General features: G+C 39.7%; 1 protein-coding gene across 2 annotated transcripts; it reads left to right on the plus strand.

The window, feature by feature from the left end:
- Nucleotides 1-40: 40 nt before the first annotated feature.
- LRRC69 (leucine rich repeat containing 69) lies at nt 41-21316 on the plus strand. 2 transcript variants are annotated; one of them, XM_088675689.1, is made up of 9 exons: nt 41-2875; nt 5376-5502; nt 6629-6701; nt 8312-8507; nt 9757-9828; nt 15342-15443; nt 17497-17676; nt 19116-19157; nt 19826-20774. In XM_088675689.1, exons 1-9 carry the CDS (start codon nt 2579-2581, stop codon nt 19832-19834), a joined length of 1098 nt encoding a protein of 365 aa, XP_088531815.1. In that variant the 5' UTR covers nt 41-2578; the 3' UTR covers nt 19835-20774. The 2 variants fall into 2 exon arrangements, with proteins under 2 accessions (XP_088531815.1, XP_060134174.1); XM_060278191.2 differs by having other exon boundaries at nt 19116-21316.
- Nucleotides 21317-26434: the final 5118 nt, after the last annotated feature.

Raw genomic sequence — 26434 nt, forward strand, 5'->3', positions numbered from 1 at the left:
AAAACATGATGGTAATATTTAACAATGTGCAATTGCTAAAAAACTTGGTGATACTAGGAGATGGTTGCATGATGCTTCTTTAGGTCAAATATCTTTTAACCAGGCATCCCCAAACTGTGGCCCTCCAGATGTCTTGGCCTACAACTCCCATGATCCCTAGCTAACAGGACCAGTGGTTGGGGAAGATGGGAATTGTAGTCCAAAACATTTGGAGGGCCGAAGTTTGGGGATGCCTGCTTTTATCCATTGTTGTGACTTTTAAAAAAACCTCTTGCTGAAATCTTCAGAGAACCTCCCTGCCTAGCTTAAATGGGGTTGCACATCCAAATGTAACTGCCTTAGAGACACATTCCTGGTTATAAGAAACAGCCCTATAATATTGAGTCAGGCCATTAGTCTACCTAGTTCATTTGTCTACACTGACTGGCAGTGGCCTTCCAGGTTTCAGACAGGACTCTTCCAGCCCTACCTAGGGACTGAATCTTGCACCTTTTCCCAGTCAAACCATGTGTTCTACCATCAAGCTATACCCCTTCCCTTTTACATAGACTTATTGAAGAACAAGTTTGGTTTGTTCTTTAATAGGATGGCAACTACTTTCTGCAGTCGCAGTAAAGGCAATATGGAATAAGAATGAATTTTGCTGCTGATCCTGGTTTCTGATTAAAACAGAGCCCCTACACAATCGCCTCTGGAGCGCATGGCATTCTTTCCAAACTTGGTTGTGAAGTGACCCTCCATGTTTTATTTAAAACATGCATATGACTGTCCTGATTTGCAGAGCAGCAGCAGGTCAAATGCTGCCATATTTCAAGAATAGGAAGAACCATATGCTTGCCATATAGAGATACTAATTCACACAGGCAGTACCTTCATATGAGCAATGTCAGACAGAAAGCCATCACATGCCTAAATCAGCCCTACACTTGTAAGATATACCGTAAAAGCCCAAATATTTGAAGTAGCAGCTTCAATTAAAACTGCTGCTTACAGGGAGTGCTTCAGATGCAGCTGCCAGTTATAAAACATCCCTGCAAATAATTAAACTTCTATGCAGAACAGATATGTACCGTTCAGAGAACGTTTTTCTTTTGTCTTCAGGGCTGTCACAATAGTAGTTGGAATTACGGTAAATATAGCTGTTTAAAATACTTGCAAATGAGAAGTTGGAATTTACTGTAAAGAAACATGTATCTGCTGTTGTCTTCCATTAAATCAGGCTTCCTCAACCTCGGCCCTCCAGGTGTTTTTGGCCTACAACTCCCATGATTCCTAGCTAGCAGCACCAGTGCCCAGGGATGATGGGAATTGTAGTCTCAAAACATCTGGAATGCCGAGGTTGAGGAAGCCTGGCCTAATGTTTCTCCTGTTTAAGATAAATCAGGCAAAGATCTGGAAGTTTGTGGCAAATCAGCCTCCCACACCCCACCGCTTTGCATTTGTTCCCTTGCAACTGCCTTGGCCTGTATTATTTCTGCACCATTCTTTTGGTCTTTCATAAGTTCTGTGTTATGTTTGGTCAGGAGTACTTTGGAAATAATTTTTTATAGAAAAGCAGAGTAAGAATTGATTTATACTTTCACTCCCAGTAGCAGCATTCTATTGCAAAGTGCCTATTGTTGATTGTGCAGCCAGAAAGGGTCTTCTACCCCACCAGTAACCATGGCTACTGCAGCAACAGCAAATAGAGGCTGGCAAGGGAAGAGCTCCCCCCAGAACCACACACCCCGCAATGTTAATTGCAGCAGGGGAGGGGCTCTGAAAGTTTGCTCACTGCTCTCTATAAATCACAGTAAAAGTTGCTGAGGGTGCTTTTGGAGGGAGACTCTATACATTTGTAAAACGGAATACATGCACTGTTTTTAGGGATGCACCATTTTATCAGAGTTAAAAACTTTTAATTGAAAAAAATGCCCTGATGATTCAGACAGATTAATAATTTTTTTTTAAAAAAAACTCTGTGCTTGAGTTCCTGGGACTAAAGATTTATTTAGTTTTGCTGTAAAAGAAATGCAAAATAAACTTTTGAAAAACATGGAGTTAGGAGAAATAATGATGTACGTGGAACTATTCCTGTAGTTTTGCATTAGCACGCGCAGAAGGTTCAATCCTCTGCATCTCCAGGCAGGTCTGGGAGAAAAACGTGTCTGAAACCAGGGGAAGACCCTGCCAGTCAGTGTAGACAGTACTGAGCTAGATGGATGAAATGGTCCGACTCAGTAGGCACCTGCCAATGTTCCTATGTCCCAGCCTCCCCTTCCTGGCTCCATCCCGTAGAGAAATAATTTCTACACTCCTGCATTTGTGTTTTGTTGTTATCCACCTACAAACAATGCTATTTCTTCTTGTCCAGTTCCTATTGCACCTTTTTATAAAGAGAAGCGGAAGCAGCCAAAATCACGATTAGTCGCCCTCATCTCCCCTCCCCTCGCTGCCCCTGGTTCAACTTCTTATTTGCAGGGACCGGGCAACTGCCTGCGACTTTCCTAAGCTCCCAGCACCCACCCCGGTCTCCATGCCTCTCCCTTGCGCATGCGCGGTCTCCTCGCGGCCCCTCGTAACGTAGACGCCCGTTACCATGGCCGCGAGGCCCCAGGACGACGCGCCGCTTTCGCCGTATCCATGGCGACGACGAGGCCTTGTTTACTCCCGCGGTTTCTACGGCGGAGCTGACCGAGCCGGAGGGAGAGGAAACATGGCGGCGGAGCTGCTCCGGGCTCTGCGTGGTGGGCCAGGGACTCGCTGCCTGTCGCTGAAGGCGCGGGGGCTAAGTCGCCTGCCCCGGGGGTTGGGGAAGATGAAGGGCCTGGAGAGACTGAGCTTGCGGGACAACAGCCTGCACCGGCTGCCCCAGGATATGAAGGCTTTGGGCCGGGTGAGGCGGCCCAGCAGATCCCTTGGTCGATTAAGAGGCGCGCCGAGAGGATTCTGCGCCATGGGGCTCCATCCCTTTGGCCCCTCCTCTTTGTAACCACTAGGGTTGCCACCTTTCAATCCCCCCCAGCCTTTCTCGCTGCGTTACATATTTAGCCTATGAACCTAGCATGAAAATAAAGTGGTAGGACTTTTCTTCCCCCAGCTGCTGGTAAAGAGACAGTGCAAGGTGGGGTGGGGGGCATTTGGCAGGCTGGTCAGGACCCGCTCAAAAGCCATCCCTATAGGTCTAGGTCCACAGTGGTTCCCAACCTTTTTTGGCCATGCTCCACCTAAGTATGTCTAAAATCCTGATCATCGCCCCACCCCACCCCCCACATATAATTCTTACTATTCAAAAAATGAACTCCTGTTCATGTGGAGGAAGCAGGAAAGGCTATTAACTGTTAATAACTCGTTCTTGAATTGCCCCCCTTAAAAATCAAATTGACCTCCTGTAGACGCTGTTGGGAACCACGGGTCTAGGATAAGCTGTCCAGGGCAATCACTACCTCTGTACTCAAGTGGCTTGGGATCCCCATTCTGCATTGCGCAGCAAAGTTGGGGGGGGGACACCCTCATCTGCGGCTCTTTGTAATGTCAGGACAGCTGGAATGGACGGCTGCTCAAAATCTTCATTGGGGAAAACATCATCCTAGGGTTTCCAGTTGTGTTGTGGGCTTTTAAAATAAGAGGAATGTGTGCTTCTTCTGTAAATGAGATTGGGCTTCTTCCTTCTGAAAAAATCATTTTTTTAAAAGAGCATTTGGGAACTGTAGTGCAGCTTTTTTTGAACAATTCTGCAATTTGTCTTTGCGACAAAATTTTATGCCACTATCAAGTTTTAGATTGCTAATGGAAAGATAAAGATGCTATCATCTTCATGGTCATAAATAGAGGACGCAAGCGTTCAAATATAACACTTTCAAGCTCCATTGGTTTCAGTGACAGAGATTTAAGAGCTTTTTAAAAGCTCTACTTTACCATTAGAATCAATGGGGGTTAAGGGTGCACAACGTTTAACTGGACAGTGCCCTTAGTTTCATGGTTATTTATCATATTAAATTAGAGAACTGGATCAAGTAGAAGGCTTTGACTGAACAGCTGGATTGGGGGTGGAGGGAAGGGAATAGTTCTTTACATCTCTCAATCTAAGCCTTTATTTTTTATGGGTCATAAAAGTGGTTATGGAACTTTTTATGACGGACTGAAACTTGGCAGTAGTATAATTCAACCTGGGACTAATATGCACTTTTTAAAACAACATTTTAAAAATGTTCTGGGAAAACTCAAATTACTTCAAAATACTTTCACAAAGCCCCATGACTGTGGCACGAAAATGTGTATTTTTCCACAATTGTAAAATATTTATACTTCATGCTGAAAGCAGTGTTGCTGAAAGTGCTGGCTATACCACAATACATAATTATTTTGAGTAGCACTGTGCCAGCCTCTCTTCTCGGAATGGGTGCAGTCCTATCATGCTTTCTCCTTTGGCATGATGGCATATGGTAGATTTATATGGAGAAGTATTTGGTTCTCTTTGCTTCTCCTTCCTAACTCATGTTTTGTAAGAGCAAGAGATACGTGTCTCATCATTTCAGGATGCAGTTTCTGATAGGATTCCAGGCCTACTGTTTTAAGAAGGAAAAGTTAAAATTCCTAGTGAGTGTATTCAAACCCTTGGGCACAACTAAAGCAAGTAACTTGGATGGATCAGACCTTCTAGTTCAACCAGCTCTGTATAGCCTAACTAATTAAAATCACAGCATATTACAGACAGAAAGGAGGCTTAGTGCAGAAAAATGCTTACAGAGAAAATGGCAAAACCACACTGTAGCATAAGGTACAGTACACTGCAAAAGCACAGTGTGATCTTGTGAAAAATGCCATTTTTAAAACAATATTGGATTTGGGGTATTTATTTTCCTAGTTTTCAAATAAGAAACTGATTATAATGGACTGATACTGACTGGATTCCCTCATGTACAAACATGAGCTGTGACTGTTGTCATAAAAAGAATGGAGATTTAGGATTCTAGAAGCCCAGCAATACTACAACAGGATGCTGTGTAGCATAGTAGTGTCTTAATAATGTGTGTGTTTGTGTGTGTGTGTGTGTGTGTGTGTGTGTGTGTGTGTGTGTTTTAAGGGGGTTTACATGGTGCTGAACATACCAGTATTTGGAATTAGGTAATTTTTTGTTGCATTCCAGTATTACTGGGTATGTTTTCAGCTTTAAGTTAGTATTTAATAGCATGAATTTAAGTAAATGAATGTCAGCTAGGCTCAGGTCATGCTTATGCTTAAGCATATGCTTATGCTTAAGCATATGGTTGGCTGCTGTGAGAACAGGATGCTGGACCAATTGAGCCATTGGTCTGATCCAACAGACTCTTCATATGTGCCTGATGCTTTGGTGAAAGAAATGCAAGGCTGTTTAATTAAATATTTTATTATAGTTGAAGGTACTAAATTTGGGAAATAATAATTTTGAGGAGGTTCCAGAGCTGCTGAAATACCTCAAGTCTTTGCAGACTCTTCATTTGTTTAGAAACAAGATCACCAGAATATCACCCTTAATATTTGGTAAGCTCATATCATATCCTGCTCAAAATCATTTTATTGTGCAGTGTATATAATGTGACATATAATATATTCTATTGTAGAAATTCTGCTCCATAAAAACTTACAGTTGATAAATCATGTTTCTGAATCTATGCTTGTTATCTCATAAACAAGCATCATTGTATTTAATGGGACTTACTTCCGGTTTTTACTTAAAGTGCTTTTACCCAACCCTTCAGCCAATGGAGGCTCCCAGAATGACCTACAGATATTCATAATATGACAGCCCCTCCCCTTCTCTCTCCTCTTTTCATGTTGACAATCTGAAAGACGGCACAGCAGGAAAAATCATTCAGAGGGGAAATGATTGTAGCATCAGTGAATCAAATTGAATCAATTTGCATATGAGCAAACCCTAATAGTTTTGAAGAAAATACTCTCTTTTTAGATGATGTATACACATGTTGAAGAAGATACCATCTTAGAGAAAAACATTTATTCTTTTGAGATAAGGCAAATTTCTAAGATGGTGCCAGTTTAACATGACACTTTTCAAGGAGACTACGTTGAAATGTTTTTAATAATCTTTCTTACTAAACATTGTAGCCCTAAATAGTCTCAGTTGCCCAAATGTACGATGTTTGTAATTAATATATATGTAACTGCATGGGCAATCAGTGAGATTTAGACTGCTTATGACACTGTAGCCAAGTCTACAAACCTGCTTTCTGTCCTCATTTTGTTCCCTTGCTGTCATTCTGTCCACACTGCCCTAGGAGTAACTTAATTCAGGAGAACTTTCTTGCAAGTAACTATGTATAGAACTGGACTGTTATTGTTCCTGTTCCATACTGTGGATTATCCTATCATTGATTCCCATTTTGGTTTCCCATGACTCTGCCCTGTCACCTCTCTGAGCATATACTTCCTTGATCTCCTTTGGCAGCACTTCATATTCCCCTTGAAACCGTGTACTTACTGTATCTAGTAACCAAATGGAACGATCACCCATGTTACATTGTTGATCATTAAAACAAAACAAAACACTGTACTGTAATGACAAACATGGAATGCAATGGGATTAAAATGCATATTCAGGTCTATATAGATAATATGTACTTTATCTTAAAACTGTCTTTTTTTACAGATGGATTGCAAAATTTAGTACTCCTTAATCTGAACAACAACCAGCTTAGTGATCTTCCTCCAGAGATAGAAAGGTAACTTTGATTACTAGAATTTTGAATCTGATGAAGTATCTGATGAAGTGTGCATGCACACGAAAGCTCATACCAAAATAAAAACTTAGTTGGTCTTTAAGGTGCTACTGAAGGAATTTTTTAATTTTGTTTCGACTCAGACCAACACGGCTACCTACCTGTAACTAGAATTTTGAAGTTTTACCAAAGCTGCCTATACCATTGTTTGTTAGTATGAGACATAGCATTTGCCCATGTTTATCTGGGAAGAAGGTGTGATATATTCCTTAATACTGAATGGCAAAAACAATAAAATATAGCAAGTTATACGCCTTATTTTGGTTCTACACTTCACATGTTTTGGACAATAGCAGCAGAAAAAATAAAATAACACCAGTGCTCTCCCCCAGTCATCCATTATACTTTTCTTTTGTTTGAGACTCACTAGCTGTACTAAAAATTGCTTCTATTCTGTCCATGTTAGTGTTACATCAGATAGACCCAAGTTCTCATATAGTCACATTAGGATTGCAAAAGGGCTCCTATAGAAATCTTAAGCTAGATATTTAAACATAATGTTTTGTGGTATTGTACCCTTTGTAGGGTTCAGGTTCCATTCCTGTCAGCAGCCATTCCTTTATTATTATATATTTATTTATACCCCACTTGTTTCCTTGATGGGAATCAAGGCAGCTTACAAATAAAATCAAGAATCACTAAAAATATAGAGAAAAACAACAATAATTAAAAGCAATTGAACATTTAAATAGAAATAAAACTATATACATTCCATATATAAAATTTGTTTTAAACATACAAATAATTGCAATAAAAACAGCACAGCACCAGCCCTTTCATTCAAAGCAGTCAATTCCCAAAAGTCTGTTCACCTGCTGGCAGAAGGACAACAAAGAGGGAGCCAGTTGAGCCTCTACAGCAGGGGTCAGCAACCTTTTTCAGCCGTGGGCCGTGTGGTGGGCTGGGCCATATTTTGAAAAAAATTAATGAACGAATTCCTATGCCCCACAAATAACCCAGAGATGCATTTTAAATAAAAGCACACATTCTACTCATGTAAAAACACTAGGCAGGCCCCACAAATAACCCAGATATTCATATTAAATAAAAGGACACATTCTACTCATATAAAAACATGCTGATTCCCGGACCGTCTGTGGGCCGGATTGAGAAGGCGATTGGGCCGCATCCGGCCCACGGCCTTAGGTTGCCTACAGGAAGGGAGTTCCACATTGAGAAGGCCCTTTCCCATGTCCCCATTCCTTGAGACAAAGCCAGGCCTACTTGTTCCTTTGATGATAAACAGTTACTTATTGGACTGCTACATCTTCAGTTGACTGTGCTTAGTTACAGGGTTAACTCTGACCTACGAGAAACATAACTCTGACCTATGAATTAAAAACTACCACATTAATTTTGAGTTTTAGTGTTTTTTCTATACCTTTATTGGCAGTAAGGTGATTGAGGTACATTCACTTGATAGACTAATTAACAACTTTAAATCCTCTTTTGTATTAAAATCTATCGATGCAGATGTGTAGACCAACATTCAGTAGTAAACATACAAAAGAAAAATAGAGTTGGAGGCTTGGAATTCTTTGTTCCTTTCATAGGCTTGAACATCTTGAATGCTTGAGTTTAGACAATAACCAACTGCAAAAATTACCCAAAGAATTCTGTTATCTCCGAAAGTTGTGTGAACTCCATTTGTTCAACAATTCCATCACTGCACTCCCTGAAGAGATTAAATACCTGGGAAAACTCAAGATCTTGATTTTGTCAAGAAATCAAATAGAAGAACTTCCTGATGTGAGTAGTGGTGTGCTTTGAAAACTGTGTCTTCTTGAGACCAATACAAAAGTCATATGCAGTTTGTACAGGGATTAACATTTTTTAAAATCACCTTGTGTTGTGCAGACTGCTTGATATAGGCATAGCCAGTTAGCACATCATGGTAAGCCATAGTTGATGGTTTACTGTGTGTGCACCTTAGTTGATTTGCTCTTCCCTGCTCACACTGGGAAGAAGCAAGCCACAATCCCTGATTTAGCATTACATCTGAACCAGTGATCATGCTTTATTTCTCTCTCAGCAAACAACAGTCAGTAAACCAAGAACAACCCGTGGCTATAACTACTACTGCTGCTGCTACTACTATGAGTAGAATTTACGGTAGTTAGCTACAACCTAGAATCTGTTATGCTTTGCTAAACTAAGAAGGTGGAGGGAATTCATATAAGCACATTATTGATATTCACCATATGGGAAATGCTCAGCCCTGAAAATACCCTAACATTACAATTAATCAAGAATTACCATGGGTGGAATAAAGGAAAATACCTTTTGCTTCGGATGGAACGTCGCCTTGCCTTTCTGCTTTGCTGCCCGCTATGCCCATAATTGCTTCCCAAAATACCACTGTGATACTGTGTTCCTCTTCCTTTAAATCCCTCCTTTTCTTTGAAGCCTTTAGCAAAACCACCTAGTTACCATTCACTACTGAAACTAAGGGCTTGTCCACACTTCCTCTTGTCCCGCTGATTTCCCCTGGGGAAAACTGCTCTTTAGCGCTCAGTCAGAGCAAATAGCGATTTGTGTTTTCTCTGGTTTGCTATTTTTTCCCCAATCTATTGCTAAAAAGCGGGTTTTCTCTTGGAAAGGAGCGGGTGAAAACTGCTTGGACCCATGCTTTCCAGGCATGCCATAAGCGGAAGTCTGAATAAGCTCTCTGCCTAAGTGCAAATAACCTAAATACAAATTCTTTCCCTATCTGTCTCACCTCTATCATCTATGTCGTCTTTTGTTACCTTCTGTATCAATTTTCAATTTGTAAATATACCCCCAGAGAGGTAAATATTCTAAATAATTTGTTTTAATATCAACTAAAATCTAGTCCCTCTTAGAATACATTTTCAGCTTTCCCTGTATGATTTTATTCTCCCACTTCTGACAACTGTTTTATTTTTGTCCTTTCACCTCTGATGTCCGAGTTAATATAATTTACTTTAATGTTGCTAAGGCTCCTTTGGCTTTTACTAAATTTATCGTTTTTCACTAGGGACTTTGCAAATTGAAGAGGCTTAGAGTTCTAGATGTAGCAGGAAACAATATCCAGATCTTCCCAACAGCAGTAAGTAGGACTACTAATAGATCTCTTCAGTGGAATAATCTGTACATTATGAAAATTAGTAAAATGGATTTCAGAAACATGAAGCAGGAATGCGTATTTAGTAATACGCTTGTATTAGTTATAAAAATATACCCGATTTGGATTCTTGTTTATGTGGATTCTTCCTGAACAATGCAGGGTAGTGGAGGTTCACCTCAAATTAGCAGGGCCCCCACTCAGTTTAGGGGAATTCTTCCTTCTGCCACCAACCTTTTGTGTCCTATTCCACATTGTTCAGAAGGGCCCCCAACCTACTGAAGAGGCTTTGTGGGTGACACAGATGGAGTACAGGAGGGGGCAGGGAGGAAGGGAAAAAGAAGGGACAGAAAACTTTCATGCCATGAACTTCTTTAACTTACCTTAAGATCCATACCAGCAAGAACAGTCAGAAAATACTGGGATGCAGTTGGTTAACAACCATATAATAAGGATGCTCCATAAAAAGTGAGTGAGCAAAGGATGGTAATTCTAGTAACCGGAGCAGCAGGCAGGAAAGTTTCACAATGTGAAGGGCAGTATGCCTACAGCTCTCTGGACCCCAACTCCACCCCAATACAGTCATACCTCGGTTTAAGTATGCTTCGGTTTGAGTATTTTCAGTTTAAGTACTCTGCGGACCTGTCTGGAACGGATTAATCCACTTTCCATTACTTTCAATGGGAAAGTTCGCTTCAGGTTAAGTACGCTTCAGGTTAAGTATGGACTTCCAGAACCAATTACACTCATACCTCGGGTTAAGTACGCTTCAGGTTGAGTACTCCGCGGACCCGTCTTGAACAGATTAATCCACTTTCCATTACTTTCAATGGGAAAGTTCGCTTCAGGTTAAGTACGCTTCAGTTTAAGTACTCCATGGACCGTCTGGAACGGATGAATCCACTTTCCATTACTTTCAATGGGAAAGTTCGCTTCAGGTTAAGTATGCTTCAGGTTAAGTACAGACTTCCGGAACCAATTGTGTTTGTAAACCGAGGTACCACTGCATATAGAAGTGCTTACAGAGGATGTTTGAATGCATGCTGCAATAATATCAGTGAACACCTGAGGGCAGCACTACATAATGTCACACTGCTCAACTCAAGTTTCTTACTAATACATACAGAAAAGCCAACGGGAAAAGTTCACCCGTAGAAAATAATTTGAATGTTTAGTCTTTGCATATGGTTTCACAATATTCCAGTTTATCTGACCAACAGCCTTTAACCACAAAGTGATTTCCTACTGCAGGTACATTACCTGGCAACCTTTTTTTTCTTTTTCTTTTTCGCAACTACAACTGTGATTGCTGCTGAAGTGTGGACAGCATCCCCTTGTGCTCATGTGTGTTTCATATATTTGTGTACCTGAATATATCATGGCATTGTTGCAGAAAGCACTTGTTTGATACCAGCATTAAATGTATTTGATGTGTAATGCAAAGAGCTGCCATTAGACATTAATGACTCAGCTTCCCTACCAAAAATGACCTTAATATGAGGTAGTGTGTGGTAGTTGCCTAAGGCAAGAGATAATAGGTTCCATTAATTTTTAGTAGAGTGGAAGGCATAGGTCTGGCCTATAGGGCACAATCCAGGAAAGGGCTTTCTAAGCAACATCAAGATGAGCAGGAATCTGAAATAGTACTCTGCAACATCCATTCTTTTCAGCTAGGCGTGTACAGGAGAACCTTCTGTTATTTAGTGTGAAGATGCGGGTACCATTTGTGTTTCCTGTTTCAGTCCAGGCCTGTTTCTTTACGTTAGCAATCTCTACCCTGTTGTGTGAAGCAGTGAATTTAACATAACCTGCTGTACTATACATACTATTCCCGGTGGTGCAAGTCATGTGCAATTTCAGGGGTGTTGAGGCAAAATGAGTCATTCATAATGGAACTATTAAAAACGATACTGCTAGCAAAATAGAAAATACATCTTTAACTAGCAACAAACAACACACAACTACTGAAGATGGCCAGAAGCCATCTGTATTGTAAGCATAAGAAAGCCTTATGAGTTCAGTTTCTGAAACTTGTTTGAAGAGATACCCTTCTATGAATTCAAGTAATCAACTTCAAATTCAAGGTTTAGCATTCAAATATAAAGTTTGATTAGGTATGTTTTGTTAGCAGTACTTTTCTAAAGGGTTCTTTTTGTGGTATTTGCTTTATCTATTTCTTTTGATGAGTTTATCATTCATAATGGAAGCCACTATGCTTCCACTATGCTTCCACTTCTAGTCTTCCACCTGACATCTGTGATGGACACAATAAATTCATCTCTTCCATTTGAGAGCACAGTAGAAAATACTTTACTGAGGAACTAGTGTTCTCATATGCATACATTATACTTTTACATGTGCAAAGGCCCTTTTCTAGATTATTTTGGCTGTACTTTAATTTTTTTCAGAAGGAAAATATTCAAAAAATTATGAAACTCCAAACAAGCATGTTATCAAACCAAATAGATTTTGGAACTAGAATGCCTTCTTGCACCTATCATTTTACATGTACTAGAATTATGTAAATTAAATGGAACGAAAGGTTGCAAGGATTCTGTAATGTAAACAGTGTGTATATTGGCATGAAAATATAGCTCTTTTGAACTATAAAACTCACATAATGGTGGTGGTGGGAGAATGTAAAGTTTGTCTGTGAGCCAATTTGTATTTGGGCAGATATAAAGGATTCATTTTTTAAAAAGGATATTTGCAGCCAAACAGACCTAGATTTAGAAAAGAATTGAGCATTTCTCCCAATGGAAAAAGAATTGGCACTATCCACGCACAGCTGAGCACATCTAACTTTTGAAAGGTGGTCTTGAGACTCTAATTTTACATGTGTCCATTAAGATGCAGTTAGCCCCTAAGTCAGTTTAAGAGGCAGAGTTAAGCACTTCAATACTCTACCATTTAAATAAGGGATTTGAAAGTGTTGAACATGTCAGTTTTATGGATATTTGCTCTGAAGTAACATTTTTTGAGTTCAATGCAACTTCCTTCTCCCAAGTAAGTATGCATAGAAAAATTCCTTAGAACCATCTCAATACTGTTTAATTTTGTTACTTTAAAAAATATTTAGATAGAGTTCTTATCCCACAACTGCCCAGATTATAATTATTGAAGAATTGTGCTTGTTGCAACAGTTAACTGCCATTTATGCTTTGTAAGCCTATGTGCTGAAAATGCAAACAAATACCTGGCCTTCTATATCCTGTTGAACCCTTTAAAGTATTGTTGGTATAATCGACCTAAATTTAAGCACTTTTAAATCCCACTGTTTTCAGTGTTAGCACATTAAAAAACTTTTCCATTGAAATCAATGAGCTTTAAGAGTTTTAACTTTGGCTGGATTAATAAATATCTGCTAAATTCATTGTCATGAACAGCTAGTAGTCATTTTTTATGTGGAACCTGTGCTAGCTATAGAACTCAAGAGTTCCAAACTTACTGATCTGTTCTTCACTATATTTTATGAGAATGAAATCATCTTTTGACGTTTCTTGTAAAGGAGATTTTGGATTACACCTCAGAGATTCTGTCATAGTTATAATTTGAAAAAAAAAGCTGTAAGAAAGTGATATATTTTTATGGTGATTGCTACAAACTATGTGACCCAGAATGTAATTGCCTTTTCACTCATCTTGCCCTGGAGGTATGAACTTTTTAATGTCACAAAATTTCAAGCTTTAATTGGTGGAAAGACAATAAAAGGTTTTACAGATATACCAGCTGCACAGAATCCTCTCTCTGTGTTTATACGTTTAATACAGGTGTTCTCAGTAAGTCAAGGTCTTCTAGCTTTGCTTACATTGAGTAGTTGCTTATATAATATCAGCAGAATTGTTATCTATTGATTTACCTATCTTTGTATGCTCTATCTAATAAAACATTATAGTTAGATAAGCTTAGGTTGTTTCATAAAACCACATAGTATCAAATTAAGCTAAATGCATTATTATTATTAAGCAAATTTCTATTGTGCACTTCCTCTCAAAGGAGCCCACTTAATATTTGCTTATGTAGCACATGAACTTGTGATTTAAAATATTTTTTTTTTTACTGATTTGTCAGTGGAAAGTATTCATAAACCAGAATGTATATAAGAGGAATAGTAATCATTACAGAAGGAACAAAGAATCAGTACCATTTATTTCAAGATAGTTTGTAAATTACTTAGAGAAATTTCATGAAACCATAAAGAAAAAATACATTCTTGGATGGTTTTCCAGCAAACAGCGCAGTGTGTTGGGTCCCTTTGGTAGCTCTAGAAATCAAGGGTATAATAACTCAACTTGTTACACAGTTGACAGTAGTGGGGGTGTCCTAACTATTTCTTCCTGATCCATTTGAGATGTTTTTTGTCCCTTGTCAGCTACTAGTTTTATGGCAAGCCCATTGGACATAATGGACTCCTGGAAAGTCCTGTTGCCAAAGTCACCATGCCCTGTACAGTCTCTCCTGCCTAAGGGCTGGAAAATGGGTGGTGGCGTTGTCTTGCCTGTGGTAAGGTGAGGGTCAGGCTAGGTGCAGAACAACACAATGCAAAGTAGGCTCAGGTGGGATGCAAGGTGAGGTGAGGGAAGGCTCAGTCTGAAAGCAGAGGAAGGCAAGGTGAAGTTCAGGCTGGAGGTGAATCTCAGACTGTGTTATAGGATACTGATTCAGCAACAAATCAAATGTGGTAGCAGCTACATCCCAGTTGTTAGCCCTGTCTCTGCAGCAAAGCTTTCTAAACTTTTCCTGTTGGTGACACACTTTTTAGACGTGCACCATTTCACGACACAGTAGGTCAGGTTTACTAGCAAACCAGAGGTTAAACTAACCCCTTTCCAGCCCCGGGAGGTGTGTGGGGAGCAGTCACGTGACACACCTACACACTGCAGCCAGCAGGTATCATGACACACAGTTTGGAAAGCTCTGCTGTACAGGAAGGTACTTCTTCAGTTGAAGGGTGCCACCTGCTGTAGTAATGTCCTGCTGCAATGAGCAAAGGAGCCTCTGGTCTCTCTGGGACTTCAACAATGGAGTCCTTTGAGGACAGCAGTGCTTAATTTTCAGGCTGGAGGGGCACCCGCTGCAGCCTTTGATTAGACCCCTCTGGTGCTTATTATTATTATTTTTTATAAAAAAGATGCAAGTTTAAACAATGAATTGAACATGAAATAGTTTGGCCCTAAGTCTGACTTTGTTCACAGGGACTTTCTTCGAAGTCAATATGCCTATTTTTGCAACTGCAATCAGGGCTTAATACTAAAGCAGCCAGCAGTATCAACATGCCAAGCTGGAGATCTCATGGGGTAGATGCTCCTGCCTGACCTCTCTTTAGAATAAGGGTGGCTAACCTGTGATCTGAATTTCATCTGCCAAGCTACAGGACGTTGCCTGCAACTTTTATCTGATCAGGAGATAAAACACTGCCTTCTCATTGGAAATGACATTTGGTAAACATTTCGCTGAAAGTATTGATGTTTCCTATATTTCTTCTGTTATTTAAACAGATGGAAGATCTTGAACTGGAGGAACTTTATTGTGAAAGTAATCCATTGCTTCAGAAACATCCAGTTAGTGCCATACAAGAGGAGGACATTTTGACTCTTAAGGTTACTGGAGAAAACTTTTCAAAATTATAGATAACAATGTACTAACTTAAGTCTATAGATTTCAGTGGGTCATCTCTGGGTATGACTTAGTTGAATACCACCCTATAGTTTAAAAATAACTTTTTTTCAGATTGAAGAGTAATCCAAATCCTTGTCATCCGAACCATTCTGAATAACCATTCTGTATTCCAAGAGATAGTTTTACTTACTAAAAATGATCTGGTGGAGCTGCCTGACTGGACTCCAGCACTGCCTCCTGTTGGTGATGCACTTTCTGCCTCCAGGGACTAGACTGGACAGTGAGTCCACACCCTCCAACATTTCTCCAATGAAAATAGGGACATCTTATACCTTAATAATAATTTTACTATTTATTCCCCACCCATCTGACTGGGTTGCCCCAGCCACTCTGGGCGGCTTCCAACATATATGAAAAACATAATAAAGTATTAAAACATTCAAAAACTTCCCTTTACAGAGCTGCCTTCAGATGGCTCAGGGGTCGGATAACTCCATACCTTCCAATATTCATATGGTAAAAATAGGGGCATCCTACCATACCCTACCATAACATTTATCCAATGGAAATCAGGATATTCTAAGGAAAAGTGGAACATTTCAGGATCGAATCAGAAACTGGGCTGGCTTCTGTAAATCCGGGATTGTCCATGGAAAATAGGGACACTTGGATGGTCTGTGAGCTGACTGTGCCAACTGGATCTCAAAGGATGACCAGTCTATTTGTAGGAGTGCCTGCTTACTTGCCCAATCCCATATTTTGAGATTACCACTGCACACATGACAGCCTGACCGGCTCTTCATAAAGGGGAGCTCCAGGAGTGTGGCAAGTATTGAGGCAATGTCTTAGCTTAATGCCTACTGATGTATCTTGGAGCTCTGCTGTGAACTTCTGAACTAACCTGTAGTCTGATATGTGTTTGGGCATTGTAGTGAATTTTGGAACAAAGCCTTTAACAATAACCGAGCCGAGAATTTGAGCACCACATCCACAAGTGGTCTGTGTCTGTGAAGGACTGCAAATGTACTTTATGGCTATGTATATTGTATGCCTTCAGCAAACTGTATCTCAATTGCTATACAGTAAATAAATTTGCTTTTCTCCTACAGTGAGCCATTTTATATTCCTATAGGATTCTATGGCTATTCTTTTTGGTTCTGTTTGAGTTAATGATTTTGCAATGAGTAATGGTTTTTTAAAGACCCTAACACAAATATCTAATTTTTAAAGAAAAAACAGAAATTATTTCCAAATTCTACAAAATTAACCTTCTTGGGGTAGGGCCTGCATATATCTTTTTGCAAAGAGCTCAGCGAAACATTTGTAATTACAAAATAAGCATTTATGCTGGAAAAAGCAGAATGGAGCAATCTGAGCATTTTTGGGACATCTTTCACAAAAAGGATTAGCTATTTCAGTACGTATTAATTTGAGGTTAAAATTGAATTCTCGCTCAAATTGTAAAATAACAGATTAATTTGGAAGCTTTAAAATTGATTTCATCTTGTAAATAGTTATACAAATAGCACCGAATTCTTTAACTGGCTGTCTGTGGGTGGAAAAGTCTAGCATCCTTCATGAAATGAATAAGCACTCTGTAAGGAAAAAGGAACATGTTCAGATAGGAACACAGGGAGCTACCATCTAGCTCAGTATTGTCCACACTGGCTGGCAGCAGCTCCCTCCCTCCAAGTTCCATCAACAGACACTGATTGAAAAACATCCTTCCTGGAGCTAGATTTGAGTATGGCACCTGATCTATCCTTTACAATAAATTAACAGTGCATCATGGTTACCACACATCTGGAGACAGAGAGAACAACTCTTTTACTCCTATCAGGCAGAGCCTTTTGCAAGCAGAGCTATGCAACTTGGGGTAAAAGGCTACAAGGCCCATCTGGATAAGAGATTATTAAAATATGGAGCCATATGCTCACAGAGTCTCCTGCTGTCCAGGGTTAAAAGAATTCACTTTGAGGTTCTCTTGCAAGTCTTATGAATAATATAAGCTAGTCAGTCTTTTTAATCATACAGGAACTAACAGCAAGATTTATTCTTGATCAACTGGAAAAGAAAAACTTTAATTTACACAGAGCGCTAAAGCAGAACTTAAATGCACAGAAGATGCTTGCCCATAAACAAGAATGTGCTCAGTGCAGACGTGGCTTTCTGGGTATGTGGCTAGAATGTGTACAGTTCGTGGATATAAAACAGGTAATTTTTCCTGAATCATGTATTATTTAAGGCTGGATTCATTGTATATCCAGACTTTTGCTAGGTTCTGCTGCAGCATGTTTTCCATGAGCCTTCAAAATCTATTGTTTCCTTTCTGCACATGTGCATGTCCCAGTTATAAGGAGAATACTGGTTCAGCATTTGGTTTCCATCAGTGGTCAGCCATCTCCTATCTAAACTACAGTATTTCAGCTTTCTCTGTTGTTTAATACCACTTCTGCTGTTATTTATTAATTTGCTTATCTCATCTGTAATCTCCTGTTTTCTTTTATTGCCTTCCATTTGTTTATGTAATTTGTATCCCACCCTTCCTTCAGAGACACATTTCAGCCTCACAAGCTCATGACAGTGGCCCCTGAACCTGATCTGGCAATTAGGTGAGGCCTAGGAGGTCACCTAGGCAGGGTCAGTGGCCAATTAAAATGTGCCACGCAGAACTTGAGGGTTACTTTTCTCATACAGCATCCCTCTGCTGCATCTCAAACCAAGGTTTGTCAGTCTAGGTGTTATAGCAAAGCAGCTGCAAATAATCAGTTCTTGGTTGGGTGGCTATCCAGAAACCCTGGTTTGTCGGGTACTGTTGTTTTAGATATCATAAAAACCACAGGTCTGAACCATCAGTGACTGTTAGCATGGGGTATACAACTCAGTACCTCCTCTTGTGCACATACAAGTGTCAGTAGAAAGATGTCGCCTTATATGGGAACCATAACTTGATGGTGCCCGCTGGCAGTTCTATTACCATAGTGAAAGGGTCACTAGGGAGAGGACACACAGATTATGCCCCCCCCCCAAGACTGCTAGGATTAATCTCTGGACTAAGGGAGGACATAAGTTCATGGAAGCTCAAACAGAATCTCTACATAAAATTTCTATTATATTTCATAATAGAATCAATATTTCTCCTGGGCAAGGTCTCTGAAAGGACATTGCATGATGCCCTTTCTTGAGGCTTGTGCTGAAGTGGCAAGTCTGACACTGTTTCCTAACACCTCATCAACAGGGTATAACATCTTGATTTTCAGTTTCACCGTCCTGCTCCTCCAATTACTAATTTTGAATGCCATCCAGTAAATTAGCTTTCCCTTGACTCCTGCTGGCCCATTTCCCCACCAGATTACATAGCGTTGGATTGTTCTTCGCAGATGTAAAATTCCTGCTGCCTTTCTATTTAGAGATAAATGTGCGAGAGCAACTATAGCTCTGACACAAATGTTATTAATTTTAAGCATCATTTCAGCCAGCTCTTTGTTGTTCATTTTGTCTGAGCAAATTTGAATGTAAGGGTTGACTGTGTTGTGTCAGAGAGGTTCATGGGGACCCCTCAATTTATACATTGCTACAATTTATAAAAATGAATATGCTCTGTAAAATACACTAACAGTTATGCTGTTATATTTCCCCCTTTTTTAAAAAAGCGAATGAAGACTAGCAGAAACTTGGAGCTCTTACCTGTCAAGGTACTTCTGTGCTCATACAAATGCTTTAATCACAGCGGCCACAACCTCTTTGGGATTGCTGTACCCTAGAGCAAGCAATAAACTCAGGATCTCACCCAGCTGGCAAGTTGCAACTATTGTGACACTCTTAAGAATGGAAACAGAACATAGCATCTTGTGCTATATCCATATTCAATGTGAAATACACAGTTGTGTTGGAACAATGGTGGCAGAGAAGTGATTTAGTGGTGGGCAGGAATTATTTCCTACAGCTGTACAGTTGGTGTGTTTTGGCAGCCTTGACTCTCCTTCTGAAAATGGACTCCGTTAATGGCATTGTTTAACAGTGAGGTAAAAGTTTTATAATGTAAACTCTAACTAGCCTAGGTTACTGTGGTTTCTTTTGGCTTCTCTGTTATGATCCATGCACCTTAATCTGAAATTCTGATAAGTGTTTCTCCCCCCCTGAAGATTTAGGGTCAGACCTTAAAACTGCAAAAGAACACTTTTAACGTGTGTCCAGTGATTACGTAGTGCTTGATTTCCATTATAAATCCTGTTTTCTAGAAGTTTATAACTTGGCTTTAAAATTTGGCATGCATAATTTTCAACACAGAAGAAAATGTGTTGGAGCGTTTTTAAAAAGAAAGGGAATTGGTACATATTAAGAAGGATTTCTTTGCTCATAGGAACTTTGATTATAAGAAAGCTGTGTATCCTGGCAACCTTTGGAAAAAAAGAACATTCCATGGAGAAGCAAATAGTTTGATAGGACGTTTGCATGCTTGCTTGCTTGCTTTTCCACTTTTATTTCTTTGCATGTTTTATCTTCAGTGTTTCCATTGCTATTTTACTACGGTAGAAAACTCGCCTTGTTCTCTTATAATGGCAAAGGCCCCACCTGAGAGGTGCCGGAACTGGAAAAAAGTATTTCTATGCTGCAATTCCTCCTGGTTTGCAATTTGCATTCTCATCTCATGTAATTAATTGCAGTGCTACAGAAAACAGGGCTGTTTCTTAAATTTGATACTAAATTTAAGCATGTGGATTGACTTTACTGTTTACATATAGAGATCATTCATGTTCTGATCTAAACAAAGAAAGATGTATTTAAATTTGAAATAGTAAATAGAACCATGTACTTCCCTAAATTGCAGATATTTTGTATGTGACTGCCCTCCCCCTTTTTTTTAAGAGAAAGAATTCTATGTAACACAGTGACTTGGAAATCAAGTGAAACATTGAGTTCCTAGAATGAAACCAGTGTCCACATTCAAGACAGCATTCAGCATTTCAAGTGTAAACCCCAGCACACTGCTCATTTTCAAGAAAGCTGTAAAAATGTGTTTTCTGTCTTGAAGATTGAGACATCAGAATGAAAGCTGATGTCAGCATCTAGAATACCATTCAGTTAGAGATTCATTCCCAGTGTCTGCAGTCATGGGATTGTTGTCTATCACGTGATGGTGTATGTTTTCATTTCACAGAGTGGGAAGTGACGCGACAGGGTGTTTGTGTTACTGTGTTCTGTGAAATGGGATTATTGTCCTTTGTTCTCTCTCTTGCTAGAGAGAGAGAGAGGGAGCCATGTTGCAATGCTCCGTGTGTGTTTATATGTAAATAAAGTAATTAGCCAAATGCTGAGTTGCTGAGGTCTGTTACGCGAACTGCCAACAATCTGTGGAACCCTGAGTGTGCTGATGTCTGTTGCCATCAGTCGCTGTGATGTTCAGGCAGAAGAAAGCTTTTGAAGCTCCCGAACGATCGAGCAGGAAGGAGAGAACATGCCAGTCAGGCATGTGTCTCTGCCAGGGTCCTACACGAGAGTAGAACGATCCTAACAGGCCCCAGCTTGTAAACCCCCCCCCCAAAGGTCAAGGGTGTGCAAAATAGATTAGAATCAGCAGGGCTTTTTTCAGCTGGAACTTGCCAGTTCTGGCACCTCTCAGGTGGGCAACATTGGCATTATAAGAGAACAAGGGAGATGTTCTCTTTTTCTAGAAAAATAGCACTGAAACAGATGTCTGAAGTGGAGACTCTCAAACACTGTTCTTCACTAGTGCATAATGATTTCAAAATGTAGTTGCATTTGTCAAGTGATAGTTACATAGAAACAGCACTTCTTAGGCAGTATATTTCAGCTTACAATATGGGGAAGAATAAAGACCCTGTTTAAAATATTTGTTGGTGCATGGTATTATCTGAAAACGCATCTGATACTTGCTTTTTCTGAACACAGTTGTAGTGGGCAAAAGGATTCAAAAAGGTCTATTGATTCAACTATCAAATAAATAGTACTCTTTAGTAAAAGCAATGGGACCAAAAAGGCATTTGACATTTTATTCAAGTGGAAAAACTCTTCAGATTTATCCTAAGGATGAATGAATGGTTGAAATCAGTAGCGCTTTACTTGCAATACAGTTATCTCATTGATTGCCGCAGCACTTGAGTTCAGGTATCTGATTCAGAGTTAATTAGCTTGAAAAGGTACCTGAAGGAACCCCAGCCCTAGAAGCAAGTGTCTACATTTTGCAACTTACCACAATATTTTGTTCCACCAAGAAGATGCAAATACTTTTCGGGCTTATGCTTGCTGAGATACCATGAAGGCTCATGACATCCCTTTCAGTGCTTGTGTTTTTTTAATCCACCCTTTTGCAACAGACCAGAAACAACTTGAGAAGAACTTTCACATTTGTTTACATTTACTTGAGTTTTCAGTGGCTCTCTTACTTAATCATTCTTATCGGAAACTAAATCAGTGTAGCATAAAATGCAACAAATATATTATTCAAGCATTTATAAAGAAAATACTATTATGAGATATCACTAGAAAATGACTCCTTTCTTGTCCAGGCTTAATTCTTTCGTGGGTCAATTTTATTTTTATGAAAAATTAAATATTTGGCAGCTTGACTCTGTGTATTCAAAGTTACAGAACATACTAAATTGCTTTCATTCCTAATGCAATGCTGGAAACTACAACTGCAGTGGCAGTGAGAGTGCTGTTTTCAAAGCACTGAACAAGTGTTGTTGAAGTTAAGCTGCCTTCCCCCTAAAGGACTGGAAGACTTGGAAGAAATAATTCACAAGCAGCTGTCATTGGTATGGCCTAGTATAATTATCTGAGATATAACACAATAATTTTGTATTTGCTTAAGATATGGTAGAATCCTCTATGCAAAAGTTGTGTTTGGCCATAGTATAAAGATTATAAGATACACACGAACTGCTTTCAATGGTTTGCCATAAAGAACTTCCTCAGATAACTGTGTTAATAGGAAAGATCTGCAGACATTATTTGGACTACATAAACTATTTTGCAGCACAATCCTAAATTTCCCTACTCAGAACTAAGTTTCCGTGAATTCAGTGGCACTTACAGATAAGTAAGAATAGGACTGCAGCTCTACTGACATAAATGTTCATCTTTTGGACCTCCCAGCGTGGGCTTCTCTCTGACCTTTTACTTGTTGAGCATGAAGGATGAAGACAGTTTCTGAGCATATCTGAATCCATTTAGAAGCTTCTGTACAAGCAGACTTGTGACAAGCAAACTTCCTGATTACACAGAGGCTTCTTATGTGTGTTCAGTCAAATGCATGAGAATCTGAGGGTCCTGCACATGCATCCATTAAACAAAATAGGCACATGTTTAAGGCATAAAGAGAAGGGGGACACCACAGAAATTTTCAGTTGTTGGATTCACCATGGGCCATATGGTGCAGCTGAACAAAAATAACCATTATTTATACAAATATACAAAAATAAACATTATTTTCCATCTTAATGCAGGTTTTGTTTCATTTCGAAAAATAAAGTTTCATTTTATGGTTTATTATTGTTTATATTCCAAATTAGATATATATGGGGGTGCCAAAATCTTCTAGGTGTTTAGGGCCTCTAAAGGTCTTAATCCAGCCCTGATGCCCCCTACAAATATTTAACTTTTGCATGTTCAGGCAAATGCCTGAGGGGGGGCTCTTGTAGTAAAATATCAACATAAATGAGATCCCCAAAGGCTGTGGTTGTAAGTTCCACATTGACCATTCCACGTTGTGGCTGCTGCATAAAGAGTAAGGTGTTTTCTTTAGACATTTGCAATACTAATTGTAGAACTATTCTCTGATTAGCCACCAGTTCACCCTTCAAGAGATTTGTCTGTCTCGGTCAGTATCACTGAGGTCTCATCCACTTCCATTTGCCCCATCACTTTCTCCTGGGTAAACCTGTGGTTTAGTGCTGAATTGGAAGAAACGGCAATTGGATTTTCAGCGGATTGCAGTGGGTTCTGATTTAGTGCTAAATAGTGGGTTTTCCAGGGTGAAGTCAAAGGCAAAACCTCTTGGACAAGCGCAAGACAAACACAACAAATCCACACAAATCCACAAGACAAATCCACACAACGGGGTGAGCTCCCCCCCCCCATTGCCCTGTCCCAGCTCCTGCCTACCTAGCAGTTTGAAAGCACGCCAGTGCAAGTAGATAAAGTAAATATGCATTTGACTGTGTATTTATGCGTGTTGTGGCCAGGATCCAAAGAGCCACTTAAGACACACTCATGAGCTTAGGTGTACTTAGAAGGAATTCCTCCCTCTCCCTCACTGTTTTCCTTTGAAAACACATTCAGATGTGGCTTGTCATGGATACATAGCAGGATGGTGTCCGAGAAAATGACTCCTCCACCAGGTATTGAACAGGTCTTGCATACCAGCTTTATATTTGGAGCTTTAGTAATCAAAACATGCTTTGTAATACTGTTACCTTCGGTTCTTGCCTTTTTTGACTTGCTATTCCCACATATAGCCGGGCTTTTGCAACTTTCTAACTCCAGAGATCATTTCCCACATTGTTGTGCTTGCCAAAGCAATGTGCCCTGAGCATATGGCATAGAAATCCAATGTGCTGCAAAGAATTCTGGGATATGGCTTCAGATGCAATCTCAGTTCCCACAGATTGTTTGCCAAGTCTTATGAACTGGACATGCAAGCTTGGTTGGACCATACTTGTGCTATCTACTTCATTTTTTACTACAAGCCCACTGCCCACCAACCAAGCCAGGTGGCTTGGGAGCAGAGCCAAATTCAAAATGGTGCCAGACTATCTTCATCTGCATGTACAAATGTGTATCTACAATGTAATGGATCAGTAATTCTGATAGCTTTGTTGCGGGAGGGGCATTTTGTTGTTGCTGTTAAACGGAGCCAGAAAGCCTTGCCAATACACTGTAAACCACCAAGGGATCTTCTATCTATAGGTATGCATGCATTTTTATCTGTAGTTAGATTAAATTGTGTTTATTGCTGTATAGGGGGCTGGACATTTAACTGGATTTATTTATTTAATGATAATTGATTCATGTATGGTGGCTGGATAGAATGTTGATTTTTTATTTTGGTCAATTGTGTTACTTAAAATCTTAGAATATATGTTTTTGAGTTGATAGGCATTTGTAATATTTTACTTCCTGTTGTTTGGCTGTTTTCTGTTAATTGTCCTTGGTATTTTTGTAGCCGATTTTAAGTGTAATGTTTGTTTGGATGCTAAAGAGGATCTTCCAGTTGTTAATTTTGTTTATTGAAGGTAGAAATTCTCTGGCATTTTTTTGTAGTTATTTCAGACAGTTCTAACATACTTTGTAAACCACTTAGAGTTTTGTTTAAATATAAGTGGCATATAAATTGTCCAAAGAAAGAAAGAAACTAAATAAATAGATCTCCATGTATGTTCTGCCCAACCCTGGCCTAGAATACCGCACAGTTTTTCAACTGATTATCAATGGTTGTTAAGCTGGTATTGCCTAAATTGTAAAATTTGTATTGCTTTGGCTGTTTTATGTTGAATTGCTGTTTGATATGGGCCAATGGCCGAAATAAATTTACTTACTTACACAGTTATTCTGTCATACTACTATTAAACTGGACTGTCTTCTATAGAGAATTGTTGCCTATGGAGGGACCACTGATTAATTGCAAGCACACATTTTGCAAGCACATGATGCCCTGACATCTAATAGTTAAAAGGGCAGAGAACAGATCTTCCTGATACCCCAAAGAGCTTCCTCCAGTCAAAGTTAATGGCCTAAACAGCCTTGGTCCAGTATACCTGAAGGAGCGTGTCCACCCCCATCGTTCTGCCTGGACACTGAGGTCCAGTACCGAGGGCCTTCTGGCGGTTCCCTCGTTGCGAGAAGCCAAGTTGCAGGGAACCAGACAGAGGGCCTTCTCGGTGGCGGCGCCCACCCTGTGGAACGCCATCCCATCAGATGTCAAAGAAAAAAACAGCTACCAGATTTTTAGAAGACATCTGAAGGCAGCCCTGTTTAGGGAGGCTTTTAATGTTTAATAGATTATTTTATTTCATTTTTCTGTTGTAAGCCGCCCAGAGTGGCTGGGGAAACCCAGCCAGATGGGCGGGGTATAAATAATAAATTATTATTATAATTATAATTAAGTTGGCAATAATTTGCTAGGCAAACAAATGGTGTTACACAGCTTCTCATGTACAACAAAAAAAATAGGTTGTTACTAAGATGTTATATCTCTTATCTCCCTACTGATTGATATGACTAATCTTCTAGAACTTGTTAGAAAGATTGTCTAACCAGAATTTTAAGAAAATGGATTGCCTTGTATTTTTATTTTGATAGGATAATTCGCCATCAAAACTGTCACATAACAGAGAGCAACACATGCCTATGTCTGCAGTAAATGGTGTCAAAGCTAGATTTGCTGCTCAGAGATGGGCTGTGACTTGTTGGAAGAAGAAGCTCCACTCACACCTGTTTTTAGGTACAGTATTGATAAATGAACTGTCAGCAAATTATTCCTGTTAATCAATTCCAGTAGTCAGCAAACTTTTTCAGCAGGGGGCCGGTCCACTGTCTGTCAGACCTTGTGGAGGGCCGGACTATATTTTGGAGAAAAAAAATGAACGAATTCCTATGCCCCACAAATAACCCAGAGATGCATTTTAAATAAAAGCACACATTCTACTCACGTAAAAACACACTGATTCCCAGACCGTCAGCGGGCCGGATTTAGAAGGTGATTGGGCCGTATCCAGCCACCAGGTCTGGTGTTTGCCTGCCCATGATCTATTCTGTAGGATGGCTGTTTGGTGCCTCTCACGCAGGATGTGTGGAGTGTGGACGTGGAAGCAGAGACAAGAGACTAAGTAGCTCAGGAGGCTTTACACAGGGAGATCCAGACCAAAGCATGAATGATTAAATGTTTGACTGTTTTCAAAAAGTAGTGTTAGTAAAGAAATTATTTTGTTGTAGTAAAGCAAGTAACAAT

Source organism: Zootoca vivipara, chromosome 8, assembly GCF_965207765.1.
Source record: "Zootoca vivipara chromosome 8, rZooViv2.hap1.1, whole genome shotgun sequence".
Lineage (NCBI taxonomy): Eukaryota > Metazoa > Chordata > Lepidosauria > Squamata > Lacertidae > Zootoca > Zootoca vivipara.

Excerpts from the sequence above, each read along its gene's own strand:
- LRRC69 (XM_060278191.2), top strand. The coding sequence starts at position 2,579 with ATGGCCGCGAGGCCCCAGGACGACGCGCCGCTTTCGCCGTATCCATGG. Across the intron at positions 6,702-8,311 it reads CTTCCTCCAGAGATAGAAAG|GCTTGAACATCTTGAATGCT; the intron begins GTAACTTTGATT and ends TTCCTTTCATAG. Across the intron at positions 9,829-15,341 it reads TCCAGATCTTCCCAACAGCA|ATGGAAGATCTTGAACTGGA; the intron begins GTAAGTAGGACT and ends TTATTTAAACAG.